Below are 24474 nucleotides of genomic sequence, written 5' to 3' on the forward strand. Positions count from 1 at the left end.
GGAATGCATGTATTCTGGGAGAGCTGGGTGGCTGCAGGTTGCAGGCTGCACCCCACCAGCTGCTCCTCCAGACATCACCCACATTTTTAGGCAGCGGAGACAGACAGCAGCAGACTGAGCCACAAGTCCAACCACTGCTGGATACTTTAGTTTGCACTCACTCAGGCACTGGTAGGATGGAGCTCCTCCGGAATCTGCCTGATAATAAGTTCAGCAGCACTGCAGCCAGCCAGGGGCTCTCTCCGCCCACAAACAGTCACACTGGCTGCGTTCTCTTAACCCCTATCTGCCTGCCTGGCTGCACTGACTGAGTGAGAAGATGCTTGTGTCAGAGCTGGCACATAGGGGTTAAGAGAAGGCAGCCAGCAGTGACTTTGTGGGCGGAGAGAGCATGTTCTCCTGCTCTGCTCTCCCAGCTGTATCTATGATAGCGTGAGTGGGCCCCCGTCTCTCTCTAGGGCCCCGGCATTTGCCCAGGTGCGCCGGGTGCTGACGCCGGCCCTGCTTACAGTTTTCACAGGTCACAGGAAATAGACCCTCCTTCTTTCTTCCCCAACCCTACTAACCAGAAAGAAAGGAAGCTCCATACTCTGGATGTCAGGAGATGTCTTCTAGAGTACCTGTTGGTCACTGATTTTTGGAAGAGGGACAATACCTTCTTTGTCTCATTTCAAGGCACCAGGAAGGGTCTTAGGGTGTCAAAGAGCACTTTGGCTAGGTGGATTAGGGAGGCTATTTCTGTAGCGTATACATCCAGTGGCAGGCCGGCTCCAGAGAAGCTGAGGGCGCATTCCATTCGATCCATGGCAGCCTCGTGGGCAGAGAGGTCGGAAATCTCCATTGACCAAATATGTAAGGCAGCCACTTGATCTTCTCCATCCACCTTTTGCAATCATTACAATCAGGTTAGACTTGGGTGCTTCGGTATAAGGGTGCTGCAGGCTGTGATCCCTCCCTAAGTAGTTATTACTCCTCTGTAATTCTCTAGTTGGTGCTGTCATGGGTGACCGAATAAAGTCTTAGTTACTTACAGTTAATGGTATTTTTCTGAGCCCATGACAGCACCTTTAGATTCCCTCCATTTTTTCACGTTGGGTGCGCACTGCTTCCTCTTTTAAGGTTTACTTGTGTGAAATAGTTAGTGTTAGAGTATTGTACATAATTTGCCATTAACAATGGTGGTTCTCTTGAGCTCTGTAATCCAACTGATGCGTGGAAGAGGAGCCGCCCTTTTGTATCTGTAGGTTTCCTGTTCCTGAAGGGCGGAACCCTTCTCTTGTTGGTGCTGTCATGGGCTCCGAAAAATACTGTTAACGGTAAGTAACTAAGACTTTTAATTTTTATTGAAACCGGCAAGCCGCAATATGTTGTTTCGACATCATGATGGAGATACATGTACCATGTGTCTCCATCCTGCCTCATCTGTCTCCATCCTGTCCCATGATTCTGCACCATGTAACATGGGACAGGATGTAGACACATGGGGCAGGATCATGGGGCAGGATGGGGACATGGGGCAGGATGGAGACATGAGGCAGGATGGAGACATGGGGCAGGACGGAGACATATGGCAGGATGGAAACACATGGTGCAGGATGGAGACATGGTGCAGGATGGAGACAGATGGGGCAAGATGGAGATGGGGTAGGATGGAGACAGATGGGGCAAGATTGAGACAGATGGGGTAGGATGGAGACAGATGGGGCAGGATGGAGACACATGGTGCAGGACCATGGGGCAGGATGGAGACACGGTGCAAGATGGAGAGAGATGGTGCAGGATCATGGGGCAGGATGGAGAAAGATGGGGCAGGGACATCTGGCAGGATGGAGAAAGATGGAGCAGGATGGAGACAGATGGTAAAGGATCATGGGGCAGAATGGGGACAGATGGGGCAGGAATATGGGGCTGGATGAAGTCAGATGGGGAAGGATGGAGACAGATGGTGTAGGATCATGGGGCAGATGGGGACAGGTGGGGCAGGATTGAGACACATGGTGCAGGATCATGGGGCACGATGGAGACACAGTTCAGGATGGAGACATGGGACAGGATGGAGAGAGATGGTGCAGGATCATGGGGCAAGATGGAGACATGGGACAGGATGGAGACAGATGGGGCAGGAACATGGGGCAGGATGGAGTCAGATGGTGAAGGATGGAGACAGATGGTGCAGGACCATGGGGCAGTATGGAGACAGATGGGACAGGATGGAGACACATGGTGCAGGATCATGGGGCAGGTTGGAGACATGGTGCAGGATGGAGAATTGGGGCAGGATGCAGAGAGATAGTGCAGGATCATGGGGCAGGATGAAGACATGGGACAGGAAGGAGACAGATGGAGCAGGAACATGGGGCATGATGGATACAGATTGTTCAGGATCATGGGACAGGATAAAGCAGATTATGCAGGATCATGGGGCAAGATGGAGACAGATGGGGCAGGATGGAGAAAGATGGGGCAGGATAATGGAGCAGGATGGAGACATATGGTGCAGGATCATGGGGAAGGATGGAGATATGTGGCAGGATGGAGACACATGGTGCAGGATGGATACAATGGAGACAGATGGGGCCGGATCATGGGACAGATGGGGCAGGATCATGGTACAGATGTGGCAGGATAGAGACAGATGGGGCAGGATGGGACATCACATGGGGCAGGATGGATACTCATGAGGGAGGGATGGGAGAACATATGGCTGCAGCCAGAAATGAGACCCACGGGGGCCAGGATGGGGATATTATTTGTATAGGTGCTAATTAAGGAATATTATTACTGCAGTGATGTATTTATTTCATTTTTTGAGGATACTGTTTTAAATGAGGGTGGTCCTGTTACTGTGCAGAGCGACACTATGTCACCTTTTTTCTTCATCTGGTGTAGTGTAGAAGTTGGGGAAAAAATAAGTAATGTGCTCTGCAAGCGGTGATTTAGATAACTGTTATTTCCTGCAGAGACAAGCCCTGGCTGGAAGAAGTGATGGCGGTTTTTGTTGGATGAAGATGAAAAGCGAAGAGACGTTGCTGGTGCGTAAGTGTGTTACCTGTACACTGACAATATACACTGCATTCTATATAATAATAATAATAATGATCTTTATCTATATATATATAAGAGGCATCGTGATTACTTGCTAATCCTGCCCCCTGCACAGTAGCTCCACCCCCACCATATCACCACATATAATCCCGCTCCCCACCCCATTACCACATACAATCCCGCTCCCACCACTTTACCACACACAATCCCGCTTCCCCACCACATTACCACACACAATCCCGCCCCCCACCACATTACCACACACAATCCCGCCCCCCACCACATCACCACACATAATCCCACCCACCACATCACCACACACAATCCCACCCCCACCACATCATCACACATAATCCCGCTCGCCCACCATATCGCCACACATAATCCCGCCCCCCCACCACATCACCATACATAATCCCACCCCCAACACATCACCATACATAATCCCGCTCCCCAACAAATCACCACACATAATCCCACCCCCCACCACATCACCACACATAATCTCGCCCCCCCACCACATCACCACACATAATCCCGCCCCCACCACATCACCACACAAAATCCCGCTCCCACCACATCACCACACATAATACCGCCCCCACCACATCACCACACATAATACCGCCCCATCACCACACATAATCCCGTCCCCACTACATCACCACACATAATCCCGCCCACCACATCACCACACATAATCCCACTCCCCACCCCATTACCACACACAATCCCGCTCCCACCACATTACCACACACAATCCCGCCCCCCCACCACATTACCACACACAATCCCACCCCCCACCACATTACCACACACAATCCCGCCCCCCACCACATCACCACACATAATCCCACCCACCACATCACCACCCACAATCTCACCCCCCACCACATCACCACACATAATCCCTACCACCACATCACCACACATAATCCCGCTCGCCCACCACATCACCACATAATCCTGCCCCACCACCACATCACCACACATAATCCCGCCCCCCACCACATCACCACACATAATCCCGCCCCCCACCACATCACCACACATAATCCCGCCCCCCACCACATCACCACACATAATCCCGCCCCCAGCACATCACCACACATAATACCGCCCCATCACCACACATAAGCCTGCCCCCCACTACATCACCACACATAATCCCGCCCACCACATCACCACACATAATCCCACACCCCAACACATAGTATATACCTGTATGTCATCTCCTGCTGTATATAGTATAAAAGTACTTACCACATGAGGATCCGTCCCCACACATTACCACACGAGGCTCCGTTCCCCCACATTACCACACAAGGCTCCGTTCCCCCACATTACCACACGAGGCTCCGCCCCCCCACATTACCACATGAGGCTCTGCCCCCCCACATTACCACACGCGGCACTTCCTTTCTATGTAATTCAACCACTTCAGCCAAGGTAAACGTACATTTAATTGCATCCGCATTCTCCCAAACATAATGAGCCAAAAAGAGTCGCCAGGTCCATCTCACAGGCCACAGGAAAATCCGGACAACGATGCAGTAGCTGATCAACAACAACAATATCGACAAAATCGTAGGATTGGTTATCAACAACGAACACCTGAGCAGATTGATAAGGACAGAGAGAGATATATCGCAAGGTTTATATCAACCAAGTGACAGAAAGAAGGGAAGCTGATATATATGACCAGCATCAACGAAGAAGGAATTTGACACCTGCGGAAGTTGAAAACAACAATGCCAGTCGACGTAAACTGCCACCACCTTCGAGGTGTGCAGCAAGAAATCCAGAGAATATACCCAGTGAACACCACGTGGGAAAGCGAGACGTTACGTGTAGTGATTGCGGTGCATCTCACTTTTGGAAAGAAAAATTACACAGTGCAAAGTTTGCGTCATGCTGCAGAAGTGGTACTATACACTTACGTGAAGTAAATGAATATCCTCAGCAGTTTCAAGCATGGTTAACTGAAGATACGAACAAGGCAAAAAAATTTATTTTAAGTTAATTTACCACCTGCGTAAGCGCTATTGAATGTTGTCATTATTTACTTTAGTTTAATCACCAGCAGCGTTAATTAGATAGCAATGAGCGTGCTGAGCATTAGCTGGCTGGAAACAGCTAGTTTTTTTTTATATAGCGCTAACATATTCCGCAGCACTTTACAGTTTTGCACACATTATCATCACTGTCGCCAATGGCGCTCACAATCTAAATTCCCTATCAGTATGTCTATGGAGTGTGGGAGGAAACCAGAGCGCCCAGAGGAAACCTACGCAAACACGGGGAGAACATACATATACAGAGGTACTGTGTACAATGTCACCAGTGACCACTGTATTACCAGTACACTGACACTGTATACAGAGCTCCTGTGTATAATGTCATTGATCACTGTATAACCTGTACAATGTATACAGAGCTCATGTGTATAATATCACTGTTGATCATTGTATTACCTGTACACTGATACGGTACACAGATCTACTGTGTATAATGTCACCCTGACCCGGAAGTCCTCCTGCACACCATGCACTTAAGGTACACCCTTCCTCTGCTCCATGCCTGATTGTCATTTGTCCTCATTTGACCCAGGTCCCTCTGTACCATGTTCTATCCTGTGCGTTCGCCATACCTTGCTCTGTCCTGTGCGTTCGCCATACCTTGCTCTGTCATGTGCGTTCGCTATACCTTGCTCTGTCCTGTGCGTTCGCCATACCTTGCTCTGTCCTGTGCGTTCGCCATACCTTGCTCTGTCATGTGCGTTCGCTATACCTTGCTCTGTCCTGTGCATTCGCCATACCTTGCTCTGTCCTGTGCGTTCGCCATACCTTGATCAGTCCTGTGCATTCGCCATTCCTTGCTCTGTCCTGTGTGTCCGTCATACTCTGCCTGTCCAGTGTTTCCGCTATAACCTGCCTGTCTTGTGTTTCCGCCATACCCTGCCTGTCCAGTGTTCCCGCCATATGCAGTTGGTTCTGGGCGTCTGCCATATCCTGCCTTTTCTTAGTCTCAGTCATTGCCAGTCAGTCCTGTGTCTCCATCCCAGCCAGTTCTGCATCTTTTCCTGTCCCCGGGTATCAGCTTCTGCGGCAATAGTCTCCCTCGGGCCTGCCCCTAACACTCCCTGTATTGGGGGTGGTCCACCTTGCCAGCTCACCCTTGGGAGGTTCGTTGTCGTGGTTCTGCAGGTTCACTTTAGGAGTTCCAAAAGAGCTGACAGTTACAGTAGAGTTGGTCCGGGCCAAAAGAGTCTACATTGTCATGATGGCAGATTAAAAAATATTTTGGTCAAAACAAAAGCTGCTGGCTATATATGTGATCTGGTGTTGGCAACTGTTAACCCCTCTGTGACCTTAGACGTACTATCCCGTCGAGGTGCCCTGGGCTTATCTGACCCTGGACGGGATAGTACGTCATAGCCGATCGGCCGCGCTCACGGGGGGAGCGCGGCCGATCGCGGCCGGGTGTCAGCTGCTTATCGCAGCTGACATCCGGCACTATGTGCCAGGAGTGGTCACGGACCGCCCCCGGCACATTAACCCCTGGCACACCGCGATCAAAGATGATCGCGATGTGCCGGCGGTGCAGGGAAGCACCGCGCAGGGAGGGGGCTCCCTGCGGGCTTCCCTGAGACCCCCGGAGCAACGCGATGTGATCGCGTTGCTGCGAGGGTCTCACCTCCCTCCCTGCTCCCTCCAGCCCCGGATCCAAGATGGCCGCGGATCCGGGTCCTGCAGAGAGGGAGGTGGCTTCACAGAGCCTGCTCAGAGCAGGCACTGTGAAGGCTGCAGCGCTGCATGTCAGATCAGTGATCTGACAGAGTGCTGTGCACACTGTCAGATCACTGATCTGTGATGTCCCCCCCTGGGACAAAGTAAAAAAGTAAAAAAAAAAATTTCCAAATGTGTAAAAAAAATAAAAAAAAATATTCCAAAATAATGAAAAAAAAAAATATATATTATTCCCATAAATACATTTCTTCATCTAAATAAAAAAAAAAACCCAATAAAAGTACACATATTTAGTATCGCCGCGTCCGTAACGACCCGACCTATAAAACTGTCCCACTAGTTAACCCCTTCAGTAAACACCGTAAGAAAAAAAAAAAAAAAACGAGGCAAAAAACAACGCTTTACTATCATACCGCCGAACAAAAAGTGGAATAACACGCGATCAAAAAGACGGATATAAATAACCATGGTACCGCTGAAAATGTCATCTTGTCCCGCAAAAAATGAGCCACCATACAGCATCATCAGCAAAAAAATAAAAAAGTTATAGTCCTGAGAATAAAGCGATGCAAAAATAATTATTTTTTCTGTAAAATAGTTTTTATCGTATAAAAGCGCCAAACCATAAAAAAAGATATAAATGAGGTATCGCTGTAATCGTACTGACCCGAAGAATAAAACTGATTTATCAATTTTACCAAACGCGGAACGGTATAAACGCCTCCCCCAATAGAAATTCATGAATAGCTGGTTTTTGGTCATTCTTCCTCACAAAAATCGGAATAAAAAGCGATCAAAAAATGTCACGTGCCCGAAAATGTTTTCAATAAAAACGTCAACTCGTCCCGCAAAAAACAAGACCTCACATAACTCTGTGGACCAAAATATGGAAAAATTATAGCTCTCAAAATGTGGTATTGCAAAAAATATTTTTTGCAATAAAAAGGGTCTTTCAGTGTGTGACGGCTGCCAATCATAAAAATCCGCTAAAAAACTCGCTATAAAAGTAAATCAAACCCCCCTTCATCACCCCCTTAGTTAGGGAAAAATAAAAAAAAATGTATTTATTTCCATTTTCCTATTAGGGCTAGGGTTAGGGTTAGGGCTAGGGTTAGGGCTAGGGTTAGGGCTAGGGTTAGGGCTAGGGTTAGGGCTAGGGCTAGGGTTAGGGTTAGGGCTAGGGTTAGGGTTAGGGCTAGGGTTAGGGCTAGGGCTAGGGTTAGGGTTAGGGCTAGGGTTAGGGTTAGGGTTAGGGTTAGGGCTAGGGTTAGGGTTAGGGCTAGAGTTAGGGCTAGGGCTAGGGCTAGGGTTAGGGTTAGGGCTAGGGTTAGGGTTAGGGTTAGGGCTAGGGTTAGGGCTAGGGTTAGGGTTGGGGCTACAGTTAGGGTTGGGGCTAAAGTTAGGGTTAGGGTTTAGATTACATTTACAGTTGGGAATAGGGTTGGGATTAGGGTTAGGGGTGTGTCAGGGTTAGAGGTGTGGTTAGGGTTACCGTTGGAATTAGGGTTAGGGGTGTGTTTAGATTAGGGTTTCAGTTATAATTGGGGGGTTTCCACTGTTTCGGCACATCAGGGGCTCTCCAAACACGACATGGCGTCCGATCTCAATTCCAGCCAATTCTGCGTTGAAAAAGTAAAACAGTGCTCCTTCCCTTCCGAGCTCTCCTGTGTGCCCAAACAGGGGTTTACCCTCACATATGGGGTATCAGCGTACTCAGGACAAATTGGACAACAACTTTTGTGGACCAATTTCTCCTGTTACCCTTGGGAAAATACAAAACTGGGGGCTAAAAAATAATTTTTGTGGGAAAACAAAAAGATTTTTTATTTTCACGGCTCTGCGTTATAAACTGTAGTGAAACACTTGGGGGTTCAAAGTTCTCACAACACATCTAGATAAGTTCATTGAGGGGTCTAGTTTCCAATATGGGGTCACTTGTGGGGGGTTTCTACTGTCTAGGTACATTAGGGGCTCTGCAAACGCAATGTGACGCCTGCAGACCAATCCATCTAAGTCTGCATTCCAAATGATGCTCCTTCCCTTCCGAGCCCTCCCATGCGCCCAAACGGTGGTTCCCCCCCACATATGGGGTATCAGCGTACTCAGGACAAATTGGACAACAACTTTTGCGGTCCAATTTCTCCTGTTACCCTAGGGAAAATACAAAACTGGGGGCTAAAATATAATTTTTGTGGGAAAAAAATTTTGTTTTATTTTTATGGCTCTGCATTATAAACTTCTGTGAAGCCCTTGGTGGGTCAAAGTGCTCACCACACATCCAGATAAGTTCCTTAGGGGGTCTACTTTCCAAAATGGTGTCACTTGTGGGGGGTTTCAATGTTTAGGCACATCAGTGGCTCTCCAAACGCAACATGGCGTCCCATCTCAATTTCTGTCAATTTTGCATTGAAAAGTCAAACGGCGCTCCTTCCCTTCCGAGCTCTCCCATGCACCCAAACAGTGGTTTACTGCCACATATGGGGTATCAGCATACTCAGGACAAATTGGACAACAACTTTTGAGGTCCAATTTCTTCTCTTACCCTTGGAAAAATAAAAAATTGGGGGCAAAAATATAATTTTTGTGAAAAAATATGATTTTTTATTTTTACGGTTCTGCATTATAAACTTCTGTGAAGCACTTGGTGGGTCAAAGTGCTCACCACACATCCAGATAAGTTCCTTAGGGGGTCTACTTTCCAAAATGGTGTCACTTGTGGGGGGTTTCAATGTTTAGGCACATCAGTGGCTCTCCAAACGCAACATGGCGTCCCATCTCAATTCCTGTCAATTTTGCATTGAAAAGTCAAACGGCGCTCCTTCCCTTCCGAGCTCTCCCATGCGCCCAAACAGTGGTTTACTGCCACATATGGGGTATCAGCGTACTCAGGACAAATTGGACAACAACTTTTGGGGTCCATTTTCTCCTGTTACCCTTGGTAAAATAAAACAAATTGGAGCTGAAGTAAATTTTTTGTGTAAAAAAGTTAAATGTTCATTTTTATTTAAACATTCCAAAAATTCCTATTAAACACCTGAAGGGTTAATAAACTTCTTGAATGTGGTTTTGAGCACCTTGAGGGGTGCAGTTTTTAGAATGGTGTCACACTTGGGCATTTTCTATCATATAGACCCCTCAAAATGACTTCAAATGAGACGTGGTCCCTAAAAAAAAATGGTGTTGTAAAAATGAGAAATTGCTGGTCAGCTTTTAACCCTTATAACTCCCTAACAAAAAAAAAAATTGGTTCCAAAATTATGCTGATGTAAAGTAGACATGTGGGAAATGTTACTTATTAAGTATTTTGTGTGACATATCTCTGTGATTTAATTGCATAAAAATTCAAAGTTTGAAAATTGCGAAATTTTCAAAATTTTCGCCAAATTTCCGTTTTTTTCACAAATAAACGCAGGTACTATCAAAGAAATTTTACCACTAACATGAAGTACAATATGTCACGAGAAAACAATGTCAGAATCACCAGGATCCGTTGAAGCGTTTCGGAGTTATAACCTCATAAAGGGACAGTGGTCAGAATTGTAAAAATTGGCCTGGTCATTGACGTGCAAACCACCCTTGGGGGTAAAGGGGTTAATGTGTGATTGGTGAGAAGTGGAGTTTTTCCAAGAGAGAGCGGTGGGGGCAGAGCTGGGGTGGAGCTTGGGTGGAGTTTCAAGGGGGCCCCAAAATTCCTATTGGCAGCCCCGAGTAATGCCCTCCCCACTCCTCAAACTACTTATATGCGTGTGGGTTATGGAAAAACGGGTAGATGAATGTTTTTATTAGACAAACATGCTGCTTTGTTGCAAAAAAAATCCACTTTGGAAGTGGTGTGCCAGTGGGTCTGGAAGTACTTTGGGTGTGACATTGCATGCCTTTCATCTCCATTTTTAGCCTAACTCCACTCTCCACAAGGTTGTCAAAATATCGGAATCTGGTGTCAGAATTCAGTATGTAGGCAACACTTGCTTTCTTTAATTCAATTAGTATGAAAAAGTAATATTTTGCCTTGTCTTTTCGCACTTATGTTTTTTTTTTGTTTCATCAAGATATTTGAAATGTTGCTATTTGCTATTACTTGTATGCACGCACACACATACAGCAATAATGGGGTTAACTGCATTGAAAACCACAGTTTCTTTTGAAGCAAACACACCTGATAGTTATTCTGATTACTAATATGCACAATAATGATTGGTTTAATAATTATTATTATTTATTTATTTAAATAGCGCCATTGATTCCATGGTGCTGTACATGAGAATGGGTTACATACAAGTTACGGTAAACAGACTAACAAAAACAGACTGATACAGAGGGGCGAGGACCCTGCCCTTGCAGGCTTACATTCTACAGGATGGTGGGGATGGAGACAGTAGGTTGTGGGGTTGCAGCAGCTCCCGTATTGGTGAGGCGATAGCTCCGGTAGTGGGGTCATTGCAGGCTGTAAGCTTTCTTGAAGAGGTGGGTTTTCAGGTTCCATCTGAAGGATCTGAACGTGGTTGATAGTCGGACGTGTTGGGGCACTGGATATTCGGGAGAAGTCTTGGAGGTGATTAGGTGAGGAGCGAATAAGTGTGGAGGAGAGAAGGAGGTCTTGGGGGATGTTCAATGCATCTTTATACACCTTGTGATTACCTCAATATTATATCTGTTGACTAAGGGCGTCCCAGTATGCCAGAAATGAGTCCGACCATGAGGTTTCTTCTTTTTTAACCATGTTTTAACTTTTTTCAATAAAAGTTATTTGATTTTACCTTGCCGTTTGTACTGAAAAACTACTTATTTCTAAAAGTCCTTCAAGCTGCAATTAACAGCAGGTATGGCACCTGAAAGAAGCTAATTTCACTGCAATGGATCATCTCACATCTGCAGCGTGACCAGCTCCCCACAACCCCCTCTCCTCTACCTTTCATGTGTTCAGTAGAATGATATGCTTTACCAAAAATCACTACCTTTGTCTCTTCTGTCTACAAGATGCTTTCTCAGAAGGATTTTGGCTTACTCAAGCACATTTTGGCAAACTATCTCTGAGTCAGCAGTGGGGTCCCCCTGGGACTCCTACTATAGTTTTTAATTTTTTCAAATGTTGATGGATAGTTTGCGCTGACACTGATGCATCCTTAGCCTGCAGGACAGCTTGAATTTCATTACAATTTGTTTGGGGCTGCTTATCCACCATCTTGACTATCCTGCATTGCAATCTTTCATCAATTTTTCTCTGCCGTCAATGTCCAGGGAGATTAGCAGTGCCATAGGTTGTTTACGTATTGATTATACTGCTCACCATGTTCAAAGGAACATCAAGCTCTCTGGAGATGGACTCATGAGATTGTTGATACTTTTTAACCATTTCAGTTCTCAAATCCTTAGATAGTGTTATGGAAAACTTCCTGTCTGGTGCCGGTACCCAAGACGACTTCTCCTGCAACCCTAAATGACTATCGTCCTGTAGCCTTAACATCTCATGCTATGAAGGCCTTGGAAAGATTAGTGCTTGCTCACTTAAGACCGAGGGTTAACGCTTTTATCGATCCCCTTCAGTTTGCCTACCGACATAGATTGGGGGTGGATGATGCTATCCTTTCTCTGTTACATAGGGTACATTCATTTCTGGAGATTGACGGAACCACGGTGCGAGCGATGTTCTTCGATTTCTCGAGTGCATTTAACTCCGTGCAGCCATTTTTACTACACAAAAAGATGACTGATATGAAGGTGGAGGTGGGGATGAGAAATTGGATAACTGACTACCTATCAGATCGGCCACAGTTTGTACAGATGGGAGCAGTGGTGTCAAGCAGATTATTGAGCAGTGTAGGTGCCCCCCAGGGAACGGTGCTTGCGCCCTTTCTATTCACACTGTATACTTCAGACTTTCAGTATAAATCTGAACTTTGCCACCTTCAAAAATTTTCGGATGACTCTGTGGTTGTGGGATGCATTAGGGGAGATCAGGGGGATGAGGAATATAGAAGGGTGGTGTCGAATTTCGTGGATTGGTGCAATGGTAACTATCTACAACTAAATGTTAAGAAAACCAAGGAGTTGGTGGCCAACTATAGCAGGATTAAGTTGGAATGCTTACCGATCACTATTGCTGGTCAGGAGGTAGAGCAGGTGGAGAGTTACAAATATTTGGGGGTCCATTTGGATAGCAAACTGGACTGGAGATGCCACTCAGAGTTTGTCTTCAAGAAGGGGATGAGCAGACTGTATTTCCTAAGGAAACTGAGGTCTTTTAATGTGTGTAGCAAAATGTTAGAAATGTTCTACCAATCTGTGGTGGCAAGTGCCATTTTTTTTGCAATCACGTGCTGGGGTAGTAGTGTGCGGGCCTCTGATGCTAATAAGCTGAATAAGATTATCAAGAAGGCAAGTTCTGCTGTCGGCTGTAATCTGGACTCTTTTGGGGAGGTAGTGGAGAAAAGAACACTGAAAAAGTGTGTGGCAATTATGAACAATAATGCACATCCACTATATGAGCTATTCATGAGACAGAAGAGCACCTTCAGTAACCGGCTTATACTTCTGAGGTGTAAGAAGGAAAAATATAGGAAATCGTTTGTGCCAACTGCCATGGGAATGTACAACAATAACACTAGGGTTAAACCACCAAGGTGAATGTCTACTTATTTCTCTACATTTCAGTTCACTCGTTGTGTATGTCCTATTCTAATGTATAATGTATAATGTTCTTCTGTCAACTCCACTGTCATGTCAACTATGTAATTCCTTTATGATTTTTATGATTTAAGTCGTGCTGCTGTGATACCATAATTTCCCACGGGATCAATAAAGTGTATCGTATCGTATCGTATCGTATCCTCTTTCTGTTCTCCATGCTCCCCAAGTGCTCCCCTTTTTATCTGGTTTCAGGTGTGATTTTAATATTGCCCACACCTGTTACTTGCCACAAGTGAGTTTGAACGAGCATCATGTACTTGAAACAAAGTTGTTTACTCACAATTTTGGAAAGAAAAAAAACATGTGTGTAAGAAAACGTGTAATTGCTATAATTTTTATGGGAGAAATAGTTAATTTTCTAGACCAATATGTCAATTAATTTTTTTACATTGTTTTCTAAGATATTCCTGAATAACAAAGTGGTTGATATATTGTAATTTTGAGTGAAGCAATGACGTACCTCTAAACATATAGTTAATAAAAACTTGTCATAGTCCTGCGGAGAATTACGAAGTATATAGCTTCCGCTAATGCCTCCATTTAGTTTCAGCTTGTTGATGGCAAACTCTGAGCTAGAAAGAAAATTTTTATTATCGTAAATAGTAGTAGAAATCATTTTAATATACACTTATTGATAAGAAATGATTCTGTAAGTTAATTAAGTATTCAATTTCACGAACAATTTCAATACACTATATGTACCATATGTGAAAACAAATTGAATTAAAACCGACCTGGGCAAAGTGCAACCCACGTACTGGGCGTAGCCAAACGGCTGGCAACAGTGGCAAACCCAACCCTCTCCAGCATCTGAATTTCACTGATATCTGCAACATCAAGTTGCAAATACTGTTGAGTAGAATGGTGCAGCAGGGACATGTGGGCTCCCTCTTCCACAATTAATAATAATAATAATCTTTATTTATATAGCGCCAACATATTCCGCAGCGCTTTACAGTTTAACAGCTTCAATCACAACAGTCATAAGTAACAATGTTAACAATACAATTATTAAAGCAACACAAGATGACCCTGCTCGTGAGAGCTTACAATCTACAATGAGGTGGGGGAGATACAAAGTACAGGTGTGTATTTACAATGATGTATTTACAATGATGGTCCAGCCATCTTCAGGGGGTGGGGGATAGATGGAAGTAGTGAATGGGCTACACACAAACAAAATAACTGATTAGGGAACATGATAGGCCGCTCTGAACAAATGTGTTTTGAGGGAGCGCCTAAAACTATGCAAAGTGTGGATGGTCCTAATTTCTTGGGGTAGAGCATTCCAGAGGATTGGCGCAGCACGGGAGAAGTCTTGTAGTCGGGAGTGGGAGGTACGGATTAGTGCAGGGGTTAGTCGAAAGTCATTTGCAGAGCGCAGAGTTCGGTTAGGCTGATAGACAGAAATGAGGGAGGAGATGTATGGGGGTGCTGCACTGTGAAGAGCTTTGTGGGTGAGAACAAGTACTTTGAATTGTATCCTGTAATGAATGGGCAGCCAATGTAAGGACTGGCGAAGAGCGGATGCGTTTGAGTAACAATTAGCTAGATAGATGACCCTGGCTGCTGCATTAAGGATAGACTGGAGAGGGGAAAGTCGAGTGAGGGGGACGCCAATTAATAGAGCGTTGCAGTAGTCCAGGTGGGAGTGGATCAGGGCGACAATGAGGGTTTTTGTTGTTTCTATAGTGAGAAAAGGGCGGATTCTAGAGATGTTTTTTAGGTGTAAGCGGCACGAGCAGGCAAGAGATTGTATATGGGAGGTGAAGGAGAGATCGGAGTCAAACATAACACCCAGACAGCGCGCCTGCTGTTATTATGGTGCCACCCATGGAGAGGGAAACATCAGGTTTAGGGAGGTTAGTAGATGGTGGGAGCAGAAGAAGTTCAGTTTTGGAGAGGTTGAGTTTCAGATAGAGAGCTGACATGATGTCGGAGACTGCGGACAGACAGTCAGTGGTGTTTGTCCAACTGAGTCTCAGCGGAGCAGTTGCAATGATGTCACTGCACAGAGCAAAACAGCACATCGAAGGAACATGCGAACAGAGTAGTTGTTTTTTATTTTTTATTTTCAGTCAGTAATTTAGGAAACTGTGGGGCTATCATACTGTGTGTGGTCATGATACGGTGTGGGGGAGCTGTGGAACATCATAGCTGTGTGTGGTCTGTGGGGGCTATCATACTGTGTGTGAGGGCTATGAGACCTCATATGTCTGTGGGGGCTGTGGTTGCCATCATACTGTATGTCAGGGCTGCGCATGCCATCATACTGTGTAAGGAGCTTTACGTCCATCATACTGTCTGTGGGAGACTGTGGGGTCCAGAATACTGTGTTTGATGAGGGGTTCATTGCACTGTATGGATGTTAAATATTAATTATGGTTACTCATTTTTGCTCTCACCTCTGTGCTGGGAATATTTGTGAATATCACATTTAGGTTAAGCTTGTACACTTAGCATGAGTGGATGTATGCCATATGCACTTCCATGAATGGACACAACAGGTGTTATGTGCAAATACTGTATATTGCAACAGGATGCTCAGGGAGGGGTCATCACTCTTCACTTGAAATTCCTTCCATTCGGCTGTATCTACACCATGTTCCAAATTATGCAAATTATATTTTTCTCGGATTTTCCTAAATGGTCGGTGCAAATGACAGTCAGTCTAATAAAAGTCATCACCCGCTAGAGTATACATCGAATTTTATTGAAGAAACCTCCCAATGATAACAGTATAATCTCCAAAAAGAATAAAACCTCAAAATGCACTGTTCCAAATTATTAGGCACAGTAGAATTTCTAGACATTTGATGTTTTAAAGAACTGAAAATGCTCATTTCTGGAATTTGCAGCATTAGGAGGTCACATTCACTAAACAAAAAAGCTATTTATCTCCAAAACCTCCTAACAGGCCAAGTTACATGTTAACATAGGAACCTTTCTTTGATATCACCTTCCCAATTCTTGATTTCATTGAACTTGTGAGTTTTTGGAGAGTTTCTGCTTGTATTTCTTTGCATGAAGTCAGAATAGCCTCCCAGAGCTGCTGTTTTGATGTGAACTGCAAAATTTTCAGTTTCTCTGATTTTTCTCTTTATAGGTATATTTTTGAGTCAAATGTAAATTGTTCTTTTATTCTATAAACTACTGACAACATGTGTCCAAAGATCCACATAATAATTTTTGTATTTATTTTCTGAAAATGAAAGATGGTCAAAATAACAAAAAAATGCATTGCTTGCAGACCTCAAATAATGTAAAAAAAAAAACAAGTTCATAATCATTTAGAAACAACAATACTAATATTTTAACTCAGGAAGAGTTCAGAAATCAATATTTTGTGGAATAACCATGATTTTTAATCACAGCTTTCATGCGTCTTGGCAGGCCACCAGTCGTTCACATTGCTTTTGGGTGACCCTATGCCACGCCTGGTACAAAAATGTAAGCAGTTCTTTGTTTGATGGCTTGTGACTATCCATCTTCTTCCTCTTGATTACATGACATAGGGTATACGTGAGTTCCGTGACCTGGAAAAAATTACCCCAACCCCCTTAAACAGATCTCTTAACAATCTAAAGAATAAACTTCTAACGTACTCAAAACAGCAGACGGAGACATATGTTGGATTTAATTGGCCACAGCAGCCATTTTATTAAATAAAAGATAACAGAACTTTTATGACAACCCAGAATAGGAGGGGCGGTCCTCGAAGCCCCAAAGTTATAAAAAACTCAGTATCCCAAAAACTCCACAATGTTCAGCCCAGGATGAGTCTTACCCCCAGCCGTAAAGCACCAGCTCAGGGATAGATAACAACCAATCCTGGTCCACCGAACCCACCCCCATGCCAGGGGTCCATAAATCCACCTCACGCGGAATAACCGTACCGCGCCTTGTTAAATTCTCTCATGGGGTGTCCAGGACCTCTCAAGATCCCCACCCTATTGAACCACGATTTACCATTTCCACCGACTTCGAGGACCTCCACCCCCGCCAACTGCCGTGACAATACCCTGACAGCATTCACATAACAAAATAAATACATTTAGACGCCTCTTAAAACAATACTCCAAAAGCCCACATATGCCGACTTCACCCCCCCCATTACCCTAACCAAAAAAGGGAGGGTGGGCGGGAGATTCCTCACTTGTCACGCAGGCACCTAAAATGGATGCCTGCGTGAGGAGCGTGCCCCTTTTTATGTGCCCCCTCCCCACAGTCCCCTAGTTCCACCCCTTATTTTCAAAAAATGCCCCTAAAGCCACCCCTCAAGTTCCCAGTTAACCCCTTACCACCGTATCCCTTCTAACTGCTCCAGCTCCCCAGGTCCCACGTAACCCCGTCATGGCGGCCTCCCTTTACATGCCATGGGCCCCCAGTACGGCCTTTCTTGACATAGGGTATACGTGAGTTCCGTGACCTGGAAAAAATTACCCCAACCCCCTTAAACAGATCTCTTAACAATCTAAAGAATAAACTTCTAACGTACTCAAAACAGCAGACGGAGACATATGTTGGATTTAATTGGCCACAGCAGCCATTTTATTAAATAAAAGATAACAGAACTTTTATGACAACCCAGAATAGGAGGGGCGGTCCTCGAAGCCCCAAAGTTATAAAAAACTCAGTATCCCAAAAACTCCACAATGTTCAGCCCAGGATGAGTCTTACCCCCAGCCGTAAAGCACCAGCTCAGGGATAGATAACAACCAATCTTGGTCCACCGAACCCACCCCCATGCCAGGGGTCCATAAATCCACCTCACGCGGAATAACCGTACCGCGCCTTGTTAAATTCTCTCATGGGGTGTCCAGGACCTCTCAAGATCCCCACCCCATTGAACCACGATTTACCATTTCCACCGACTTCGAGGACCTCCACCCCCGCCACGAACACGAATGGCCTGACACCTTAGCCATTCATGTCCCTCCACACCTTCAAGCTTAATTCAATGCCACTACGGATAGCCAAACACCACATATCATTACCCACCGCGTTCAGGTGCACGCCATCAGCTCTCCAGTAAGCTCCTTGACCCGATTCCAAGTCCACATGTCTCACGGCCAACGCGCCATTCCTCACCATAAACCGAGATATGGCCCTGTTTATTTTAATCCGGGCCCTGTTCACCCCCTCGTGTGATCTAGCACCTCTCCATCTTTTACGGGGAATGATGTCGGACCACACCAACAACACTTTTGGAAACATGACCCAGAACCTCAGGATATCGAATTTGATATCCTTAATCAGCTCCCTACAAGACCGTTTAGCCAAATCATTCCCCCCTAAATGTATCACCACGATCTCCGGCACTCTATCCAGTCTAACAAAACGATGAAATTCAGGTAACCATTCCTTCCACACCATCCCCCTTTTACCGATCCATCGTAAAGTCACTGTCTCTCGAGAAAGACCCAACTGACGACCGTCCGGACGAACCGCAGCACGCAACGCAGCCCATACAACATACGAATGCCCCATGATCCAGACGAGCATCGGATCAGGCCCTGCAACACAGAAAGAAAGGCAACAAACAATTAACTTAACACAGCTTCTAACTCACAATAGGTTTGGGCGAACATACGACTGGAATCTTGAAGATTCCCACCTCCCAATTCTCCGAACCACATCCTCACCAAGGCCCCACCTAGCGGCCTCAGTCGCTGCCCCGATCCTGAAGGAGTGACCACTATATTGTGTTGCAGGTAAGCCCGCTGCCGCCAAACATTTCCTAAAAACAGAAATAAACTGAAAACGGGACAAGAAAGACCCATTTTCGTGCACCAAGAATGGCTCGTCTAACACCCCGCCCTTTGCCATGTACTTCTTCACGGATGCCACCGGGCACACCGGGGATCCTTCAACATTGAACAACACCACTTTGCACCCTTTCCCATACACGTCCGTTTTGGAAGCCTTAATAAACACTACCACCTTATTCCCTTCGACATCCACGTTTTCTCTTAACAAAATACCTTTTTTACTAACGGACGGGCTAACCAACTCACCTAACCGAAATGCCCCAAAGAAGGCCAAAGAAAAGGCTGCACAGAACAGAACTACTTCCCATTCGGAAAAACACACCTCTTGCAACTTCCGCTCAATGGCTGAGAGCACCTCATAAGATACGGGTCGGCGACCGTCCGAAGCCTTCCAGCCTTTCTTCCAACCCCGAACAACTTGCCGAACCAAGAAGGATTTCGTTATATCCTTACCCCCCCTCCATTTAAGGTTGAAGGCTAGCCCCGCCAGAAACTTATTCAAACGTGTCACAGACCAACCTGCCTCCCAATGATGACCTAAGAACAACAACAAACCATACTCCTCCTCCATATCCTGGTCCATACTTGACATCCAGGATTCCCACAAGCTCCAAGCCTGATTATAATGAGACCAAGATGAATCCGCGAGCGATTTGGTAAATAACTCTGTTACGGCCCTCGCGGCAGGTTCCACAACTCCACTGGACAATCCCGGCCCGCGCTCTCCGCCTGTGGTGCCAAATCCCGGAAAAGCTGCCACTGAAATTGAGAAAGAGCAACAACTATTGGATCAGGCGCTGACAAGCTAACTTCAGATACAATCCATAAGTTAAACTTAAGACCCAGGAAAACCAAGTGCTGCAAGACCTTCACTACTGCAGGCGTAGCCGCTGACAACGAGTTTACCGCCGTCACCGTTCCAACATGCTCACAATGAAAAGAAATCTTCAAATTCCTCAATTTGTCACCCCACAGGGCCAACGCAACTACCCTGGGGAACAAATGCAACAGTAGCCGGTTGTTTGTTAACCCCTCCTCCTTCCATTCTTCCGGCCAAGCCGCTGCTGACCAGCTGCCATGAAAGAAAAGACCAAAGCCACTCATTTCAACGACATGCACCAAAATGCCCAAGGAGGTAGCATCTGCCACCGGCTGAATCCACAGAGATCTGCCATTGTACTCGTCCAGAAAATCCGCCCACATCTTCAAATCGTCCCGAAACTCTTTCTTTATCCTGATGAAATGCAAAGGGGACTTTACCCCTACTGTTGCCAAGGATAGGCGGCGGCAGAACGCTCGACCCATCGGCATGATCCTACATGCAAAGTTCAGTTTCCCTAACAACGATTGCAAACTGCGCAAATTTATCTTCTTCAAACCAATCGTATTAACCACATCTTGGCGCAACGCGGTAACCTGGTCTGCAGGTAGCCTACATTCCATTGCTACCGTGTCGATTTCAATGCCTAGGAAGCTCAACACTGTCACCGGACCAACTGTTTTATCCTCCGCCAAAGGCACCCCGAAGTTTTTTGTCACACTCTCCATTGTATGCAACAAAATCGAACAATCTGCTGATTCCGCTGGCCCTATAAACAGAAAGTCATCCAGATAGTGCGAACATGAGCGTATCCCAGACACATCTTTCACCACCCATTCTAGGAACGTGCTGAAGGCCTCAAAGTAAGCACATGAAATCGAGCAACCCATGGGAAGACAACGATCAACAAAGAAGCCGCCATCCCAAAAACAACCCAATAAATGCAAACTGTCAGGATGAACTGGCAACAAACGAAAGGCCGCTTCGATGTCGGTCTTAGCCAGCTTAGCCCCCTTTCCACATGCTCTAACCCACTCCATCGCTGAATCGAATGATAAGTACGACACCGAACTCAACTCGGGATCAATACCATCATTAACCGAAGATCCCTTCGGAAATGACAGGTGATGGATTAACCTAAATTTATTAGGTTCTTTCTTAGGGACCACGCCAAGAGGTGACACCCTCAGATTTGCAATCGGAGGGGCGACAAACGGGCCTGCCATTCTTCCCAGAGCAACTTCCTTATTCAACTTCTCCGACACGACCTCCGGGAATTGTAACGCCGATTTCAAATTTTTTCTTTTTAAACTAACATCCTGCTCAACATAAGGGATTTTGAAACCCTCCTTAAAACCGTCGCGCAATAAAACTGCAGCTGACCTATCAGGGTATCTACTTAGAAAGGCCTCCATCACGACCCACTGCACCGGAGTCACCCCTTTTGTCAGCTGAATCTCCAACTTTTTGCCTGTTACCCCTGAAACATTTTGAAGCGCTATGCACCCCCCCGCAGGTTGAACACTCGTGCCTATATTTACACTTGCTCCCGAATCTGCATATGCCATCATTGAAGGCGAAACACAGTCCCTTCTGCAAAGCCGCCGAGTGTCCTGACTGCCCTGAACTCCCGGCGCCCCCGTGAAAAGGCTGGCTAGTCTGACCTAAACGGGACGGGACCATAACTCTCATCCACAACGCTATGTCCTTGTGATCCCACCTGATACTTGGCCTAAAAGCCTTACGCTGACGAAACTGTTCGTCATAGCGTAACCAACCCTGTCCCCCATAGGTCCTGTAAGCCTCCCCTATGGCATCTAAGTAACAAAATAATGCCGAGCAATTTTCCGGGGCCTTCTCCCCGATTACGCTAGCCATAATAGCGAAAGCTTGCAGCCAATTTGAAAATGATCTGGGAATCAGCCTATATCTCCGTTTCTCCTCATCTTCTTTTTTAGAGTCCTCCCTTCTAGGTCTATCCAAATTAAATCTCTCTAGGGGTAAAAGAGAAAATATTTCTATGTACTCCCCTTTCCAGATTTTTTCCCTAACCTCTTGTTTTAAATGTGCCCCTAACGGGCCCTCGAAGCAGACATAGACCTCCCCCCTAGCCGCATCGTCTAGTTGCGGTACATCCTCCTTTTCCTTATCCTGCAAAGCTCCCTCACCTGGTGCATCAATTCCTGACCCAGGCCCTGGTGCTGTTCCGTCCTTCTCCCTTGATGAGCTCCCCGTGTCTGCCGCAGGACCCGCACTGCTGGATGTACCCGTAACTTCAGACAACTGTCTAGACCCCTCAAACGACCCCGTATTTCCCAACCAAGCAGCTGACGGCAAAGACCCCCTGCTAAGACCGGACCCCCACAAGCCCGCTAGTTCCCCTAAACCTCTAAGGATTAAACCCATACCCCCGCTAGCAACTCCCGAAGTAATGTCACTATTCCTAGCTTCAGGGGAAACTATGCCTGGCAAATTAAAGATAGGGAAAATGTTCTCACCTAGCTGCCTGGGTGCTGTGAGCCCAGCAGCCGAAGATCCAGCTCCCAGCCGAAGGTGTCCTGCATCCCGACCGGCTTGATCCGCGATGTTGCCCGCCGAACTCCTGGCGGCCGTATCCGTGTCCTGGCGACTCGGTGATGCCGTCGACTGCCCTGGTGCTGCGGAAAGGGAAAAGGCCGAGCCAGCATCCTGCCGCCCGATGGAAGATGTGCGGCTCCTTGCCACGGATACGTCCCCGGCACTGCGTACCGAAGCGACGGAATGTCGCCTGCCGGAATCCGGAAAATTTCCGCCACCACCAGCAGAGGACGCAGATCCAGGAAAGTTCCGGCCATCACCAGCAGAGGGCGCAGATCCAGGAAAATCCCGGCCATCACCAGCAGAGGGCGCAGCTGCAGGAAAATCCCGGCCAACACCAGCAGAGGGCGCAGAACTTGCAATATCCAGGCCACCACCAGCAGAGGGCGCTGCTGCGTTGAAGACTCCAGAGCTGTGCACTGCAGAAGGCCGCACGCTGATGCCAGGGCCAGCCGACTGCCGCCCGCATAATCCTCGGCGCTGAGGGGCCACCGCACCTGACCCCCGTCTCCTCGGCTGTCGCTGCCTCCCACGCTGAGCGGCGCCAGCGGGCATGCTGACGGCCGCCGTACCGGCTCCTGCTCCTGCCGCCCCACGTCGCCCGGACACTGAAGGAGGGGAGGAAGGATCCACCCCCCGTTGTAGGCCCCGCCGCACTGGAGGATTCCTCCCGGCGCCGCGCTGTGAGGTGGAGGGAACAGCGCTGCTTACCGGAGGGTCCGCAGAGGGGCTCATATTTCGGCGCCGGGCCCTGGGGATGATGTCCGGGCTTAGGCGCGCCGGAGGCCTAGTCCTCCGCGGCCGGCGCCCGTCCTGCGGTGCCTGCGATGGTGCTCCCGATGTCCCCTGGAGAAGGCTGTTAACGGATGCATTCAGCCAATCTGTCCCCTGGGAGCTGGCTGCCGTCCGGAGACGCTGGAGGATCGCTTCCACGTCCATTCTGGTAAGTGTGACAGAGATTCCTCACTTGTCACGCAGGCACCTAAAATGGATGCCTGCGTGAGGAGCGTGCCCCTTTTTATGTGCCCCCTCCCCACAGTCCCCTAGTTCCACCCCTTATTTTCAAAAAATGCCCCTAAAGCCACCCCTAAAGTTCCCAGTTAACCCCTTACCACCGTATCCCTTCTAACTGCTCCAGCTCCCCAGGTCCCACGTAACCCCGTCATGGCAGCCTCCCTTTACGTGCCGTGGGCCCCCAGTACGGCCTTTCTTTCCAGAAGTTTTCAATGGGGTTCAGGTCTGGAGATTGGGCTGGCCATGAGAGGGATTTGATGTGGTGGTCCTTCATCCACACCTTGAGTTTTCACAGCGGGTGCAAGACACTGTGGCTTGTGCGCCTCTCCAGGTCTCCATCTAACAATTAGCCTAATCATTAGGTGACCATGAAATGAGTCTGTGCAAACATACAAAAATGCAGAGGAATGACATAGAACCGATATGTTGGAAAGCGCAAACGGTGTGAGACATGTCCTCTGCTCCTGTCAGCATAATTAAGCAAGCACAGATGTTAAGTTCACCGCACTCCCGATGCGATAGCATCAGGCCTTTTTCTAGTACTCAACAATGGCCACTAGATGGCATCCAAATGCAAATGGATCCAGATGCATATTGTCATGCGCCTGTGTTTTGTGGTCAGCTTTTCTGTTCACAGAGTCACAGCACTCTGTCCCTCTGCTGGCATTTCCTTTTGGTGCTAATCTCTTTTGTTTGTCCAACCATTCTTCTGTAGATTGAAGTCAGCCAGTTAAATTCCAGATGTCTTTATCTCTTTGCTGTTTCTGTTCTGTACTCTGCACAGATATTTTATTTTTTGAAGTAAGCTGCA

General features: G+C 46.9%; 1 protein-coding gene across 1 annotated transcript in view; it reads right to left on the reverse strand.

The window, feature by feature from the left end:
- The window catches only part of JAK3 (Janus kinase 3), a 475730-nt gene that overhangs the window by 297319 nt on the left and 153937 nt on the right, over window positions 1-24474 (reverse strand). Inside the window, exon 9 of the mRNA XM_069767767.1 lies at window positions 13942-14053. Coding sequence (XP_069623868.1) covers window positions 13942-14053 — 112 coding nt within the window. The remainder of the gene's footprint in view (window positions 1-13941; window positions 14054-24474) is intronic.

This window comes from Ranitomeya imitator, chromosome 1 (genome assembly GCF_032444005.1).
Source record: "Ranitomeya imitator isolate aRanImi1 chromosome 1, aRanImi1.pri, whole genome shotgun sequence".
Lineage (NCBI taxonomy): Eukaryota > Metazoa > Chordata > Amphibia > Anura > Dendrobatidae > Ranitomeya > Ranitomeya imitator.